Raw genomic sequence first — 16,105 nt, 5'->3', positions numbered from 1 at the left:
TTTTCACTTGTTCCACTGGCAGATTTTTTCACTTAATACAAGATATTTTAGCTTAAAATAAGTGAAAAAATCTGCCAGTGGAACAAGTGAAAAATCTCTAGTTTTTCTCTAGTTTCAAGATTCACTGTCTTGAAACAAGTTCCTTTAGCTTACTGAAATGTTGCCCTGTAGCTGATTGTGTCTTATTTTAAGTGTAATGAGATAATTTTGACTAGAAATAAGACAAATATACTTGGTAAGATTTTGAGTTTTTGCAGTGAAGCCGCCATTTCACTCTTAGTCTAAATAGGCAGCTGGTCTTATTACCTGTTTTATTTTGTGACAAACGCAGCTCTTAAGACGCTTCTTTTATCCTGACATTATTGGAAGTTACAGTTGAATAGGACCTACCCAGTTCTTATGTGTCAAATGTAAATAATCTGATGTATACTGTTTGTGGATGATTGTGAACTGTTTGTGAGCAATGGAAGAATATTTTTGTTTATTGGTTACAAATGTAATATGTTGTTTGAATCTGTTAAAGTATAAGGAATGTATAATGGTATATAAGCGGGTTAATTGCAGTGTTAGTGGTGCTGCACAGAAATGTTTTTGATGCTGAAATGCACTAGAATTGGTTACAGATTTATTGTAAATAAGGACACTCATATACAATGATTATTTTGTAAGTTTATTCTTGCGAGAGTGCAAGGTAACCAAAAGGGTTTGAGCTATGGACCTAATTGAATGTTTGTGTTGTTAAAAGAGAAATGTGTGTGTCTAAATGAAAAGAAAAGGACGTTGTTAAATTCTGTTAATAAACCAGACGAGGAAGAGCCTGCAGACCGAACGCAACTGATGTCTCCTGTCTCTGCTTTTCTGTTAAAAAATACAGTTTAAAAACAGACCCCATCGAAGGCCTGTAACATCTGCAACAGTATAAAACTTTATTATTAACTTAATTTGTGTTTTTTATGCTGCAAATAAATAAATAAATACTATTGCTTGATTTTATAAAGCATATTTCTTTTTTCCGGGGGGGGGCTTATAATTATTCAATGAAAAGAAAATATCCACTGGGATTAGTCAAGAAATGATGAGACATTTTGTATAAATTCCATGTTAATGTGCAATGAAAACACTAAAAGTAAAGCAGAAAATACTCACCACCAGCCTTCAATGATCAGAGGTTAGTTTGGGGTTTACTGTGCATCATGCTTTGGTAATAAATAATAAATAAAGTCCTCTTAGGTCAGAATATGCTTCATTTTCTTCTCTTCTTTTTGGCCTTTTTATCTTATAAATTAAGGATAATGAAAATCGCTGTGACTGATTCATATATTTTTAAGAAACTGTGACAAAGAGCATTCATGCTTCAGACTTGGCCTTTGTTGGGGGATTATACATGACTGGTCCCTTTACAGCAGGGGTGGGCAACTCCAGGCCTCGAGGGCCGTGTCCTGCAGGTTTCAGATCTCACACTGGGTCAACACACCTGAATCAAATGATTAGTTCATTACCAGGCCTCAGGAGAACTTCAAGAAATGTTGAAGAGGTAATTTAACCATTTAAATCAGCTGTGTTGGATCAAGGACACATCTAAAGCCTGCAGGACACGGGCCTTGAGGCCTGGAGTTCCCCACCCCTGTTTTACAGTAAAAGCAATGAGTTGGTACAGCTGACAGAGATTAACATTTATTTTTCTGTTATTTTTTTAACCATTTGATTTTTTTTTCAAATCTCATATTTGAGACCATAGCAATCACAGCAGCACCATCACTGTCATCATCAGGAAGCTTTCCCTCCTGTGATAAACACTGAAACGCTTATAAAAGCTCCGCTCTCACACTGCCTGCCTTCTGTGTTTCACCTGCACTCAGGTAGGTCCTCATTAAAATCTCTGCAGTGTGAATTTGTTTGCATGGCAGCAGTTACTCTGTTCCTTTATTTATATGATTTAACTATATTCTATATTTTAAATGATATTCTAATTTAATGTTTTAAATATTATTTACCTAAATGTAAAATTTGAGGTCATTCACATGTAATGGAGTATTACTACTATTACTAATATTGCCATTCTAGAGGCAGCAACCCCAAGTTGCTCTGATTCATCCATCCAATTTGAATGTGTGTGAATGTTAGATAGAAAGTGTGTTTATGGGTAAATGAAGCAATTTGCATAAAGCCCTTTGAGTGCTCAGGTAGACATTTATTAACATTATATGGAATAAAACTGCACTAACTGAAATAAAACCACAATTTTATAACTTTGTGATGAAAAGGAAAGGGCATGGCAGTTTTTGTTTAATCAAATGTTTATTTAAACACAGACCCAGACCTAAATGAATCTGCTGTTAACATGTATGATATTATAGTTATAGAATAACTGAGAATGGTTTGAGTTTTGGCCGACGCTCATGTCAGACAGGTAATGGGGGAGATCAAAAAAAATCTGATCTGTTAAAGCATCAGCAGCTAAGACTAAAATACAGACTCAGAACAAAGTATGAAATTCATAATAATGTGGCAGTAAAATTGTAAAACTCACAGCTCCTTTATTTTAGGGGAAAGTGTCCACTTTTTAAATCGTGGTATGCAAGATTTTTTTTTTAACTGATTATTAAAATTATGATACTACTATTAATGTAGTTGTACTAGGATGAGTTATTTAAACAGGTATTGTGTTGTCTGCGTCCATCCTCCCTCAGGTCTCACATGTGAAGAATGAGCTCACTGCTGGGTCTCAGAGGCAACATGACCGTCCCTTATCAGGTTCAGTAAAGCAGCTCCAGTAAATAATTAAATCAGTTAAAATATAAATCTATTGATATTTAAATAAAATCCTCATGTTGATTTACTTTATGGTGTAAACAAATTACTAAAACTTGAAAGTCTGCTCAGTAAAATGTACTTTTATCAAGGCTACAAGAGGAAAATTCAGTCCAGACACTATCACCCAAATAAACAATGAAGATGTTGTTTGCTGTTATTCTCCGTTTCCTGTTTCAAGTGTGTGCTAACAGACACCAGAAGCAGATAAACTGAATTTCTTGTCTCTCGTTGCTGGATCAGCTGCTGCTCATCAGAGATACTTTCACCACAGCGTTTGTCAAGAACCTGATCGTGGTTCTGGTCTGGCTCACACTCAGTTACATCAACGGCACCTTGGTGGTCACGTTTTTTAGACACCAGGTAAACACACACACACACACACACACACACACACACACACACACACACACACAGCAGCTTATTTGTCACATATTATTATTTATCCTGTCATTTATAATTATTAATCCAAAACATGTTATTAATATGATATTTTAGTTGACTGGCCCTGCAGCGCCCACAGAACATACACGTCACACACATGTATGAACTGATAAATGTTTGTTTAGTGCATACTTACAGGAAATTACACAAAACAATTTAAAGATGTCATTATAAGGTCAACACATAGAGAAAAACAGTGACAAAAAAATAAGAAGAAAGTACCAAAACACACGTACAAAGCATGTTTGAAATATAGATACAGCAGAGATTTTGATATTTGATCTTGCTGTTTCAAGAGTGTGTGCTTCACTGCACTCCAGTAAGACACTGAAGGCATTTTGTACTAACAACAGCAGCAAAGACAAAGCTGACCGTGAGTGACATCAGGCACCTGTAAAGGTTTTTTTTTTCCATTCACTCCATATTTGATGATAAGGCCGGTATTATTTCTGCTGCTGAGTGAGTGATACAAAAATTTGGAGGGTTGTAAAAGTTTCTTATTGTTATTCGTCCTTAATGTGTCTAAAAACAGAGGACGTTTTATTTTTATGGAATTTAGAAAAAAGGAGTACATGAAACCGCAGCTAATAAAACTGTTTTTGAGGCAGTATTTCCCCCAAACTCTACTTACGCCCGTCACTCTTTTCTTTTCAGTCCATGGAGAAACAAAACTCTACAATAGTCTGAACAAAATCTCTATTGCTGTTAAGCACAGAGTCATTCTGCTTCCTCTCAGCTGCCTCTCTATAGAGGTCGCTGTGACTCTGTTCGTTGGGTAAACTTTTGTCCACAGCTGTGATTTAAAGCTGGAGTTCACGATTAATGTGCATGTCTGGAAATTTGCAGTGAGGTTTGAATGCATCAGATGCAGAAGTGATTCATGTGCCTCTACACCAAACTCACCGAGGAGTGTCACACAGAAGTATCACAGCACAGGACATTTCACTCCTTCTGTTTCCTCCTTCAGACCTTTCATGACGACCCTCGTTACATCCTCTTCATCCACATGGTGATCAACGATGCCATCCAGCTGACTGTCACCATCATGCTCTTCATCCTCAGCTACATCTTCTACAAGATTAACGTCGCCTTCTGCTGCTTCTTCATCCTGGTGGCAGTCTTCACCACCAGAAACACCCCTGTCAACTTAGCTGCCATGGCCATCGAGCGCTACATAGCCATATGCGAACCTCTGCGGTATACCCAAATCTGCACCGTGAGGAGGACCTACATCGTCATCGGGATGATTTGGTTTATCTGTGTGGCTCCTGATATTACAGATCTGTTTGTAACACTTGCAACCGAGTCTCTGAGCTTCTTTCATGAGTCGGTGTTCTGCTTGCGCCAGAATGTGTTCAAAGACCCGATCCTGGCGTACAAAAGGCAAGCCGTTGATATCATCTACTTCTCCTGTGTGTTTCTGATTCTGGTCGTCACCTACTTGAGGATCCTGTTTGCAGCCAGAGCCCTCTCCACAGATAAGACATCAGCCCAGAAGGCCAGGAACACCATCCTCCTCCACGGGGCCCAGCTGGCTATGTGCATGCTCTCCTACGTCTCTCCTAGCGTGGAGGTGGTCCTGCACATCATCTTCCCAGGTTGGATCCTCGAAATCAGATTTGCAAACTACCTGATCGTCTACATCCTGCCCCGTTTTCTGAGTCCAATCATCTACGGTGTCAGAGACAAGAAGTTCAGGGAGTACCTCAGGATGGACTTTCTGAGCAACAGATGCAGAAACAAAGTGAAGAAAGTAACACCCGAGGACAAAGACCACTTATAGAGACTTGTATAGTGCTTGAAGAAAACCTTTAATTTGCAATGTTTTAATGTGAAAAATAAATACATAAAAATGTATTTTATGTTGACAATCCTGGCAAGTGCAAATATCTAATTTCATGTGGTCTGAATGTGTGAATGTCTCAGAGATTAAGGAGAAAACAAACTGTTCAAAGGAGCGAATGCTTATTGGGGAGGCCACGTCCCAACAAATTAAATCAGGGATAAAAAAAAACTCATTTGTGTGGGAGAATAAAGGACAGATTACCCAAGACCATAAAAAATGTTTTTATGGTTTGATATGAAGCACTGACTTTTTCTGTGTTAGCAACAGTTCAGACTCTTTTCTGTTTTTTCAGCTGCAGTTTGGACTCCAGTACAGACGCCTCAAAGAGGTCAGCACATTTCTTTTTCCGCTACACTTTTCGTAAGAGTTGTGTTCACTTTCATTAAGCCAAACCATTTTAAATGTGGCACCGATCTTCAGTGACAGAGATAAACTCCAAACCCAGCATGCAGAGGAAGCACATAGACTAATTTATCCTTCAGGATACTGTTGACACTGCTACACCGAGCAGCACCTCTCCCACATGTACAGTCTCAATGGAAAAAAGCTCCACCTTGTGGCAAAATCTATTCTCTGCTGTAAAACCTACTGAATGAAAACATTCTGAGTTTATTGATGTCTCGGTTTATATTTATTTTACAGAGAAAGGCTGCGTAACATGTTGAAATCTGTGTTTCTCGCAGCAGGTATCCTGGGGTCATCCTGGTGTACTAACACCTGCCCAGGTTTACTTGATAACCAATGTTGGCCTTTTTCTAATCCTTCGCTAAGACTCGCAGTGAGCAGGAAGTCAGTCAAGCAAAATAATGTTGCTGGTTATATTTCTAACACAAATCCAGCTCACCACTGTCTCACAGACTAAAACTGCAGAATGGGACACTGAATGAAATCAAATGCAGCCTGAAGGAAAAGCAAGATCAAAACCATCTGATAAAACCTTTAAAAAAAGTTTCAGCCGACCTCAAAATCTGCTTTTTTAATACAAAAAATAATTTTACCCTCATATTACGAAAATTAAAATTAGAGCTACATGCTTTTGAAGTCACATCATTTTTGACTCCTCATCACAGGAGATATCAAAATGAATGAAAATATAATAGAGTCAATTATTCTAAAACCAAAATCTTATTTTTGTTGAGCAACAATTTATATGTATCCCACTTTGAGCATTAATGTCATAGAATATATCCAGATAAACCCACTTCATGACTATGATTAGGAATACAAAAACAAGCTTTGGTACTCTGGATGTTTTATTTGGGTTTTTATCATTGATATCTGGAGTAAAGCTCAAAATGTTAATTTTCAGTGAAACTTTTAAGGGTTGTATCATGATGTAGGTTAAATGATCGAAATGAAAGGTCTCGATTTAATCTGCATTTGGACCCAGACATGATTTCTTTTTGTGACAAAATAATTTCCAGCATTTCCATCTTGGTGTGGTTTTTTCTGACTTTATGGTCTTCAGCAGCTTTGGACATGGATATAATGTCTTTACATTAAACACAGCAACATGTTGTAATTGCCTGGCTGCATGACAACAGTGGTGTCCTGTGGTTTGCACCACTCAAAGCTCCAGTTTTGAAATTAGTAATCTGACATCATCCTGTAGAGGACGGATCATATTTAAGGGGCTTATCAGAGCCAGCAGGCCCAGTCAGGGAGTCAGCAGGTGAGAGGCTCTGACATCTGTCTGTTTAATGTCTTTGCACATCACTCTAGCCTGTGATTGCCATCTCTTGCTATCAAAGCTTCAGGATACATTAATGCAATATTTTAAATATGAATATTTCCTATTTTGTTGGTTTGTAAAGGCTGAAAGTTCTTCTGTTCATTTGTATATTTTCTCTGATGATATTAACATATAAAATGTGAATGTTGATGTATAATGTTGATGTATCAGCAGTGAAACAGAATAATTTTTTAATCTAATCATCTCTCTTTTCTTAGTGTGTGCATATGAACATAGGTTATGTTGTGTTTGAGTTACTCACAAAAACAATGTTTCTGCACTCTTGAATCTTTTGTTTGTTTTTTAGAAGAGAGAACAGAATTAGAAATGACCTCTGACCTTACTGTAAAGAGCAGATCTGTGCACAGGTGTGTGAAGGCTAACATGTTTCTATCCTCATTATTCTAAAATGTTATTATAGCGTTACCTTTTTCACTATAATACTTGTGCTAATAATAATAATTATAATAATAATAATAATAATAATAATAATAATAATAATAAAACATATCCATACCATGTACTTTAACATATTCCAGAAATGTGTCTTTTTTTTTTACTATTGATCAAAGATTTATCATTAATTAAAGATGCAGTGTGTAATTAATAATTGAAGAAGTTCATTAGTATAACTGTTGTATAACTGTAGGTTTTATTTCTTTGCTCCTTCAGACAGTGAGAAGGAGGAGATGCTGGTCATGAACTCCACCTCCACTGGGCCTCTGGACCCGCTGGTGTCAAATACCACCTCTGTCCAGACACAAGGTGTTAAGGAGAGCTTCTCAAGCATTCTGACCAAGAACATAGTGGCCATGCTGGTGTGGCTGGTCCTCAGTATCATCAATGGCAGCATGGTGCACACCTTCCAACGACACAGGTACTCAGAGCCTCAGGGATACACAAAAACGTATTAGAGGACAGCAAAACTCCCAAAGGTTACATTCTTCTGCCTTCTTCCATATTAAAATGTTTTTATTAAGAAAAGATGCACATGAGAAGTCAGATGTTGGACACATTTAACATTTGAGTCTCGAGTATAATGCTGCATGAAAAGTCTGTTTGATATTATTTACTCTGGTATAAAAGTAATGCTCTAGCGAGGAAGCACCCTCACCTCAAATGAGGTATTTTCAGCACTGAGAATACATCCAGAGGTGACCCTTTGAACACACGAGTAAGGATCATCAAGGACTCCAGTCACCCCAGCCATAAACTGTTCAGACTGCTTCCATCAGGAAGGAGGTTCTGCAGCATCCGGTCCCGAACCAGCAGACTGAGAGATAGCTTCTTCCACCAGGCCATCAGACTGCTGAACACTTCATAGACACCTCAGCTTCACTACTGGAACTTCAACATTATGCACTCCACACTGTATATAAATGCCACTTGTTTTGCACATATTCAACTCTGTATATTTTATATATTTTATTATTATTATTATTATTATTTTTTTTTTTTTTTTTTTTTTTTTTACTATTTAATTTGTAAAAATGTGTATACACACACACACACACACACACACACACACACACACACACACACACACGTAGGAAAATATTTAGTATACACATCCAGAAATGCATACACTATTATATATTGTACATATATTTATTAGTTTCAGGTTGGCCATTCTTGTATTTTGCTCGTTTGTGTTGTTGTGTTTGCACATCTCTGTTGCTTGTGGGGCTCGCACACAAGAATTTCACTCGCATGTGCTGTGCCAGTGTGCCTGCACATGTGATGTGACAATAAAAGTGATTTGATTTGATTTGATTTGGTAAGGGCAAATTCAGTCCAGAGCTCTTATGTGAAAACAGCTTCGCTGCATTAGTCCAGTTTAATCTCCAGTTTAGCAATAAAAAGCCTAAACTGGTTTGAAAAGAGAAAAGGAAGAGACATTTCCTGGAAAATGTTCAAAAATAAGCAGATAAATCCAAAGTAGAAACACTTGCATGTGATGATATGGTGTACACACACAAACATAAACCACAGCATCTGTCTCTCAGCTCTCAGCTCTTTGTTCTGACCCTAGTCTCTTCTACGAGAACCCGCGATACATCATGTTCATCTCCATGGTGATCAATGATGCTCTGCAGCTAACCCTGGTGACAGCTCTCTATGTGATCAGCTACATCTTCAGGAAGATCCATGCCTCTGTTTGCTGCCTTCTGGTAAATCACAGCAGCATCAGTCAAGCCCATCACATATGTTTTGCATGTCATGTCATCCTTCTATGGGATCCTGACTACAGACCATCTAACGTAAACAGAGGAAAGGAAAACAGTGCTGCATCTTCACAGGATCAGTATGAATACTGTTATTATTGATTTATAATCCACAACAGGTAGTAAAGAAGAATATAACTCTGTGATCTACAAATTAACTACTATACACCGTTGTTAACCTTTGTGCTCTCCCTCCACCCTCCTCTCCCATCCTTAGATCATGACAGCGGTCCTCACCACTCGCTCCACCCCTCTCATCCTGGCCGGCATGGCCGTGGAGCGCTACATCTCCATCTGTTTCCCTCTGCACTACAGCCAGATGTGTAACATCCCTCGCACTCTCCTCCTCATCTGCGTCATCGTCATCCTCACCATCACCCCACCCATCACCGACCTCCTCATCACGATCGTCAAGGAGCCTCCGAGTTTCTTCCACACCAAGATTTTTTGTGACCACTCACTTCTTTTTCGTGACCAGTCCATTTACTACAAGAACTGTGTGTTTGACGGGACTTACCTCTCCTTTGTGGCCCTTGCGCTGCTCTACACCTACTGTAAGATCATGCTGACAGCGCAGGCTGTCTCAACAAGCCTCGTCTCTGTGAAGAGAGCCAGGAACACCGTGCTGCTTCACGGGGTGCAGGTGGGTGTCACACCATGAAAAAGCATTTATGAATTGACACCATTCACCAAACATTATCATCTGCCTTTATCACTAGTTCCCCCTTAAATGTTCAAAGATGGTGTGATGAAGAGCAACGAGATTTTTAAACCGTTTACTTAATTCTATCTTGAATTTAAAAAAAAAATTCCCAAAACAACAAACAAGTAGGAGGTGGAGACAGAGTGTGGAAGGTGCCATTTTTAAAAAACTGAGACTGTTGTATAATTGCTCCAATTATCAGGGTACTACTCAGTTTACTGGGGACAGTTTGTTTCTGGCTGATGGGAAGGAGGCTCTGCCCTTAAATCCATGACGAGCAATGCAGATTTCAAACAGGCCATGGAACAGTAGAGCTGATCTTCACCTTTGTGGGACTTTTGGAGGCATCGTGGGAGTTTGACCGTCCAGTCTACATTGTTTTGTAGATTTGGAGAAGGGTTACAGCCGAGTTCCCCAGAGCCACCAGTCTGGTGTACTGCGAAAATTCATCGGTCTGAGAACCTGATTTTATTCATGAGTGATGGGAAGGTGGAGAGTGAGTGGACTGGAACAGCATCAGCAGCAATGTGGGCATTGGAACAGATTTTGATTTATTAGTCCATCTACATTATAACCCTCAGCTATGGCAATGAAATCTGAGTAAGGTCATGAATACAAGCAGCTGAAATGAGTTTGCTTCATATGGGTGCATGGGCTTAGCCTTAGAGATGGAGTGAGGAGCTTAAAGATCTGGAAGGATGTTGGAGTAGAGCTGCTGCTCCTCCATGTTGCATCCTCTTTACAGTAAGGTCAGTTGATGTGGTTCAGGCAGTTGGCCTCCTGGGAATCTGAACTGGAACACCATGTCTTGGCTGTCCTGGAAACACCTTCCAGCTGGAGCTGGAACTGTGGCTGTGGAGAAAAATCTGGAAGACCCGGCTTTGCCCGCTGCCGGTGCAACCAGCAACCTACAAAGAAGCCAGTTTTGCCTCTTTGTCCTTTTTTGTCCCTATTGTTACTTTTACCACATCCCCTGAACAGTTAAAGGAACATATATCTGAAAATATCTGAGTCCAGAGGCATAAATCAGCTTTATCTACACTCTGTTTTTGTTTCAGCTGCTGCTGTGCATGCTCGCCTTTGTGGTTCCCTCCCTTCAGGCGGCTCTGATCTCTCTCTTCCCTCAGCTGAGCCTGGAGATTCGATACATCTTCTTCCTGCTTGTCTACATCATCCCTCGCTTCCTGAGCCCCATGATCTATGGCTTTCGTGATGAGCAGTTCAGGAAGTACTGGACCCGATACCTTTCCTGTCACGAACATAGCGTGACTCTGCTCAGGCTGGCGTCACAGAAAATGAACCCTCAGGTGAAACAATCAGGGAACCTCAGCTCAACCTGACCACAGTCTGCTGCACACAAACAGCCCACTGTGTGATCATTGTTTCACCTGTTTGTCATGCATTCATGGATGGATAGATTTAAATAACATCTATAATAATTAAAGCTCAAAGTGCATGGGCTGATGTGCAGATTAATACATTTCCAGTGAAATCTGTATTTTTTTGTCATCCATGTGTGTTTCTGAATCAAAGCGCGACCGAAACACTGTGAAATTTGTCTATAAAAACTTTTAAACAAATCATAAAGGTAGTTGTGATATTTAAAAATATATATGTAATTAACTGCAAAACCATTTTTATATGAATAAAGTTTATATAATTGTGTCGGAACACAAATCAACTGTCAGAGGTCAAAGCAAGAATACTTGTTTTGTTTTAAAGTGAGTGACCCTAAAATTAACCACAGTGATGTCAGCAGTACTGAGCAGATCAGCATCATTCCTAAAACACCAGGTATCAGCTGTTCTCGTGCAGAGGAACTGGACGAAACAGGTCATTTCCTAATATAGCAGAAGCTGGTAGAGCACGAGGCGTAACATGCCGACGTTTTGTCACGTCCTGCGGCGTTCCTGAGGAACACCAAAGGAGACCTTCGGCGTTCTTATGGTACGCGGCGGGTTATGGCTGAAATCCAGTGCAATGACGCTCCCTCGGTAATAGCCCTGTATTCCAGCCCTAAACCTAACCTTATTCCTGATCTTAACCAGGGCTTTAATGACGTTAAATAGCGTGTTTCTAAGCGATTTGAAGAAAAAGAGCAAACATGTGTAGATTCAGTCCAGACAGTTCTCATTTTTCCGAGGTCGTCATTTCGGAACGTGGTGGGTAGCCGGAAACTTAATATGTTGACGATTTGTCACCTAGCGTAAAATGTTACGCTTTGGGAGTGAGAACGTGTTGAACACAACAAACACATAAACTGCAGGAGGTGCTTATACCTGCCCTAACCCTCACCAGCTGCAGTTAGTAATCTCTCTTCCACAGTATGTCTGTTTTCCTTCTCTCACCTCATCTGGTCGCAGCAGATGGCCCCGCCCCTCCCTGAGTCTTGTTCTTTTGGAGCTTTTTTCCTGTTAAAAGAGAGTTTTTCCTTCCCACTGTCGCCAAAGCGTTTGCTCATACGGTGTGGGTTTTCTGAATTGTAAATACCTGATCATGCTGTTTGAATAAAACCTCATTTAGATCTCTCATAATATTCTTGCACAAGATTTCTGATAAACAAACTCACAGTTCACAACTACACACAGTTTTCAAAACGTAAATGATAATCCACCCTCTGGCCTGCAGCTCCCCACCTCTCCAGGATCATCTCACATCACTACGGCAGCGAAATCTATATAACCACACGTCTTCCTGTTCCTCTCACTTCTCACACGCAGCTGCACAGCCTATTACATCAGCACAGGCCAGAACGGTGTCGTGTTGAAGTAAGTCATTTTTGCTTAAAGACTTAAGAGTAGGAAGAAGTAACTTACATCTGCTGTTTGCTGTCTTTTAATGCTGAAGTTTTGAATTTTTTTGTGAAAACATATGAATGGTGATCATTTTAAGAATAATGAACAAATACCAACAAGGTTTTGGACTTTAGAGATGAAGTGGTGTTTATGGCAGGATATTTAAAAATTTTCAGGGCATCTGAAACTGCAGAGTGACTAAAAAGTGCTTATTACTCTTCTTGTTTCACTTATTTTCAGTCCAGTCCTTGAACCTAACGATTTCAGAGAAAGCTTTTGTTCTTTTCTTAAGCATCATGACACTGACCTATGAATTGTTCACGCATTATATAAAAAATCCTAACTCAAGTGATGAACCAGTGTTGTGTCTGTGCACAACAGACTTTAGACACTAGGACTTGAATGAAAATAGAAACATGAATCCAAATGTCACATTTTTAGTCCAGTTTGTCATCAGGATCTATCACCATCAGTGTGGAGGACAATAAAGGCGGTCGTGATAAATATTGACTTATACAGTCATAATGTACTTCCATTGTCTCATTGTATTTTACATGTTTTGTTTTTGGTGGCTGGCAGTGATATTTCAGCAAAATTCACCAAACTACATCTTATTAACATGTAACACAATGTTTGTTTTGATTTTTCTTTTGTCTGTTTTTCTTAAAATGAAATTCTTCCTTTTGTCATTTCTTTTAGTTTCATTCAAATCATGATTCTTGTTCGTGATTTGAAAAAGAATCATGAACAACAGAATCAAGTTTCTGTTAAAAACACGTTTTATTTGTCTCAGTGGTTGCAATGAATGAAAAACACCACTTGAACCTTGTGCTATATGTGGAGTTGTTTCTCTGAGTTTCATCTTTCGTTCTGTTTTAGGTGAGTTCGGTTTGTCGTGTCCGAGCAGGACGAGGTGTGACATGAACACAACCAAACGCCAGGACAGCTTCAATGACGCCTTCACAAAGAACTTTGTCTCCTTTGCTCTCGGCTTCATCATCAACTACATTAATGGGATGTTTGTCTATACCTATTTTAAGAGTGTTGTCTTCCAGCAAGACCCCAGGTGTATCATTTCCTTCTACAAGATTTCTATCACATCAATTTCAATAATAAATAAAAGAAAACTGAGAGCAGGATGAAGTTTGTTATTATAATTTGATATTTCTGCTACCTAACATTGGGACTGTTTTTTGCATCTGTTGCCTCGTTTTGCTCTTTGGTCCTCTCCTGTCCCGTCTCCTGCAGGTACGTGCTTTACATCCACCTGGTCATCAATGACATGATTATGCTGACAGTTACTGTGATGCTGCAGATCCTCACCTACACCGCCCCCCTGAGCTTTGCTCCCTGCTGTGTCATGCTGCTCATCTCAGTGACAGCCAACAAGTAAGTATCTGTGCGAGAGACAGTATAACAGTTTGTACATAGCCACTGACCATATTATTAGGTACACCTGAAAACTGTTAACATACATGAAGCGTGGGTGACAAAATATTCACTACGCTTTTAAATGAAATGCAGTATTCTGCTATTATTTGTTCAATTAAAGTGGACAGTCAATGTGCACTTTAAGACAGTCTGAGCTGTACTCAGACTGTAGGGAGAAAGAGAGAATCACAGACGTCATGAGCAAATATAAACCTGTGTGTTCTAACTGTCTTCATGCAGGAACAGTCCTCTGAATCTGGCCGGCATGGCGGTTGAACGCTACATTGCTGTTTGCCGGCCTCTCCATCACTCTCAGCTCTGCACGGTGCAGCGAGCGTACGCTCTGATTGCACTGATCTGGGCTGTCTCCTTCATCCCCTCCATCTCAGATGTCATCATCCTCCTCCTCGTCCAGCCCCTCTCTGTCTTCACGAAGAACGTCATCTGTTACCCCTCCTTTGTGTACAACACACCGTACCATGAGACACAAAGTCTGGTCATCCAGGTGACATGTTCGTTTTCTACGTTTATGGCTCAGTTTAAATGATTGGTGGATCAAATCAACTTGAATTCTCTCCCTCAGGTCCTCCTGTTTTCTTTTGTCTTCCTCACTTTGATCGTCACCTACATGAAGGTCCTCTGTGCTGCTCGGGCAGTTTCTTCTTCTAACCAGGCCTCTGCTAAAAATGCTCACAACACTATCCTGCTGCATGGAGTCCAGCTCCTCATCTGCATGCTGTCATACATTTCTCCCTTCATCAACCTCATTTTAGTCACAGCCTGGCCCCATAAGAGGACCATAATCCTATTCACCACTTTTCTGTTCACCAACCTGCTTCCACGTCTGCTCAGTCCACTCATCTATGGTGCCAGAGACCAGAAGCTCAGCAGCCACTTCAGGGTTCACTTTGGCTGTAAAGGTTTTAAATCTAGAGGGAAGAGCAGGAAGTGCAGGGTGCCTGAGAAGCACTGACTCTAAACACACGCTATACCTAAAAAAGTGTGGTTTGACCTGATTTATCCAGTGAGCACAGACGTTGATTTTGGTCTGAATCAGGTTTGTCCAACTCCAGGCCTCGAGGGCCGGGTCCTGCAGGTTTTAGATCTCACCCTGGGTCAACGCACCTGATTCAAATGATTAGCTCATTACCAGGCCTCTGGAGAACTTCAAGACATGTTGGGGAGGTGATTTAGCAATTTCAATCAGCTGTGATGGATCAAGGACACATCTAAAACCTGCAGGACACCGGCCCTCGAGGCCTGGAGTCGGACACCTCTGGTCTAAATGAAGCAAATTAATTGACCTTATGCACATTTTTATGTAGGTGCAGTCAGAAGAGTTTGTGGCTAAAACTTGCCTACAGTATAGATTTGTACATGTACCCTGTCAGGCACACAGCCCTGTCAGCTCTGGCTGCAAATACAGAAGCCCCACTTGCTAATGAAACATTCTGATTAAGAGGGGCAGCCAATCAGAAGAAAGAAAACGGGATGAGACAAATGATGAACTGAGTGTAGGGTAGGATTTGTTTTGAACTTTGACTCATGTGAAGTTGCTCAAGTGGAGTCTGTGATTAACAGTGTGGTGATAGAAGCATTACAGCAGGTTAGGTGTTCCAGTTATCAGAGAAGATGACAGAATTTCTTATTGCACCGCACGTAAAATTCTGAAAAATGTTTATGAACAAAATAAAAAAGAGAAGCAAAGACGTCCATCGACCCAGACTGAGCTGTAAAACTTCATCATGCACACTAGATGGAGCCCTCATCACAGACATGCAGGAGCTTTCCAACATGGAATGCTTACTGTACAGACTCGCTGTGAGAGATAAGACTTCTGTTTTATTTACTAGCTAAATGTAATTTTTGATTTGAAAATTTCCCTTTGATTGCCTAAATATTGAAATAATGTACTACTCATATACCCTTACAAAGCAAAAATAAAGAACACTCAATGAACAGGTCAATAACGTTCATAATAAAGTGTAATAGTAATAATGATGTGTACTTAAGGTATGGACAGGAAGGTTACCTTTTCACAAATGTTTAAATTATGAAACTGAGTGAAATATCTGTTGTTACAAAACACAATTTTTCCAGTCTGGTATGTTAAAAACC

The 16,105-nt window shown here is 39.9% G+C and overlaps 3 protein-coding genes across 3 annotated transcripts; all 3 read left to right on the top strand.

The window, feature by feature from the left end:
- The first annotated feature begins 1,649 nt into the window (after positions 1 to 1,649).
- LOC147331387 (odorant receptor 131-2-like) lies at positions 1,650 to 5,252 on the top strand. The gene is made up of 4 exons (XM_086294340.1): positions 1,650 to 1,859; positions 2,691 to 2,754; positions 3,055 to 3,174; positions 4,223 to 5,252. The coding sequence occupies exons 2-4, from the start codon at positions 2,707 to 2,709 to the stop codon at positions 5,036 to 5,038; spliced, it is 984 nt and encodes a 327-aa protein (XP_086150466.1). The 5' UTR covers positions 1,650 to 1,859; positions 2,691 to 2,706; the 3' UTR covers positions 5,039 to 5,252.
- Positions 5,253 to 5,759: 507 nt separating this feature from the next.
- Positions 5,760 to 11,101, top strand: LOC147331386 (odorant receptor 131-2-like). The gene is made up of 5 exons (XM_086294102.1): positions 5,760 to 5,787; positions 7,506 to 7,710; positions 8,866 to 9,004; positions 9,276 to 9,701; positions 10,820 to 11,101. Exons 1-5 carry the CDS (start codon positions 5,760 to 5,762, stop codon positions 11,099 to 11,101), a joined length of 1,080 nt encoding a protein of 359 aa, XP_086150228.1.
- A 2,375-nt stretch (positions 11,102 to 13,476) lies between these two features.
- On the top strand, positions 13,477 to 14,960 carry LOC147331385 (odorant receptor 131-2-like). The gene is made up of 4 exons (XM_086294101.1): positions 13,477 to 13,622; positions 13,805 to 13,945; positions 14,228 to 14,492; positions 14,571 to 14,960. The coding sequence occupies exons 1-4, from the start codon at positions 13,477 to 13,479 to the stop codon at positions 14,958 to 14,960; spliced, it is 942 nt and encodes a 313-aa protein (XP_086150227.1).
- Positions 14,961 to 16,105: the final 1,145 nt, after the last annotated feature.

This window comes from Aulonocara sp. 'chitande type north' Nkhata Bay, linkage group LG5, assembly GCF_057382095.1.
Source record: "Aulonocara sp. 'chitande type north' Nkhata Bay isolate Kocher_YH1m ecotype deep benthic linkage group LG5, A_spYH_male_GT1.1, whole genome shotgun sequence".
Classification (NCBI taxonomy): Eukaryota; Metazoa; Chordata; class Actinopteri; order Cichliformes; family Cichlidae; genus Aulonocara; species Aulonocara sp. 'chitande type north' Nkhata Bay.
The sequence above is the reverse complement of the archived record's forward strand: the minus strand, read 5'-3'. Positions and strand labels throughout refer to the sequence as shown.

Coding starts and splice junctions, on each gene's coding strand:
- LOC147331386 (XM_086294102.1), top strand. CDS start 5,760: ATGTTGAAATCTGTGTTTCTCGCAGCAG. Junction 5,788..7,505: donor ATCTGTGTTTCTCGCAGCAG/GTATCCTGGGGT, acceptor TTGCTCCTTCAG/ACAGTGAGAAGGAGGAGATG. Junction 9,005..9,275: donor CCTCTGTTTGCTGCCTTCTG/GTAAATCACAGC, acceptor TCCCATCCTTAG/ATCATGACAGCGGTCCTCAC.
- LOC147331387 (XM_086294340.1), top strand. CDS start 2,707: ATGAGCTCACTGCTGGGTCTCAGAGGCAACATGACCGTCCCTTATCAG. Junction 2,755..3,054: donor ACATGACCGTCCCTTATCAG/GTTCAGTAAAGC, acceptor TTGCTGGATCAG/CTGCTGCTCATCAGAGATAC. Junction 3,175..4,222: donor TCACGTTTTTTAGACACCAG/GTAAACACACAC, acceptor TTCCTCCTTCAG/ACCTTTCATGACGACCCTCG.
- LOC147331385 (XM_086294101.1), top strand. CDS start 13,477: ATGAACACAACCAAACGCCAGGACAGCTTCAATGACGCCTTCACAAAG. Junction 13,623..13,804: donor GTCTTCCAGCAAGACCCCAG/GTGTATCATTTC, acceptor CGTCTCCTGCAG/GTACGTGCTTTACATCCACC. Junction 13,946..14,227: donor ATCTCAGTGACAGCCAACAA/GTAAGTATCTGT, acceptor GTCTTCATGCAG/GAACAGTCCTCTGAATCTGG.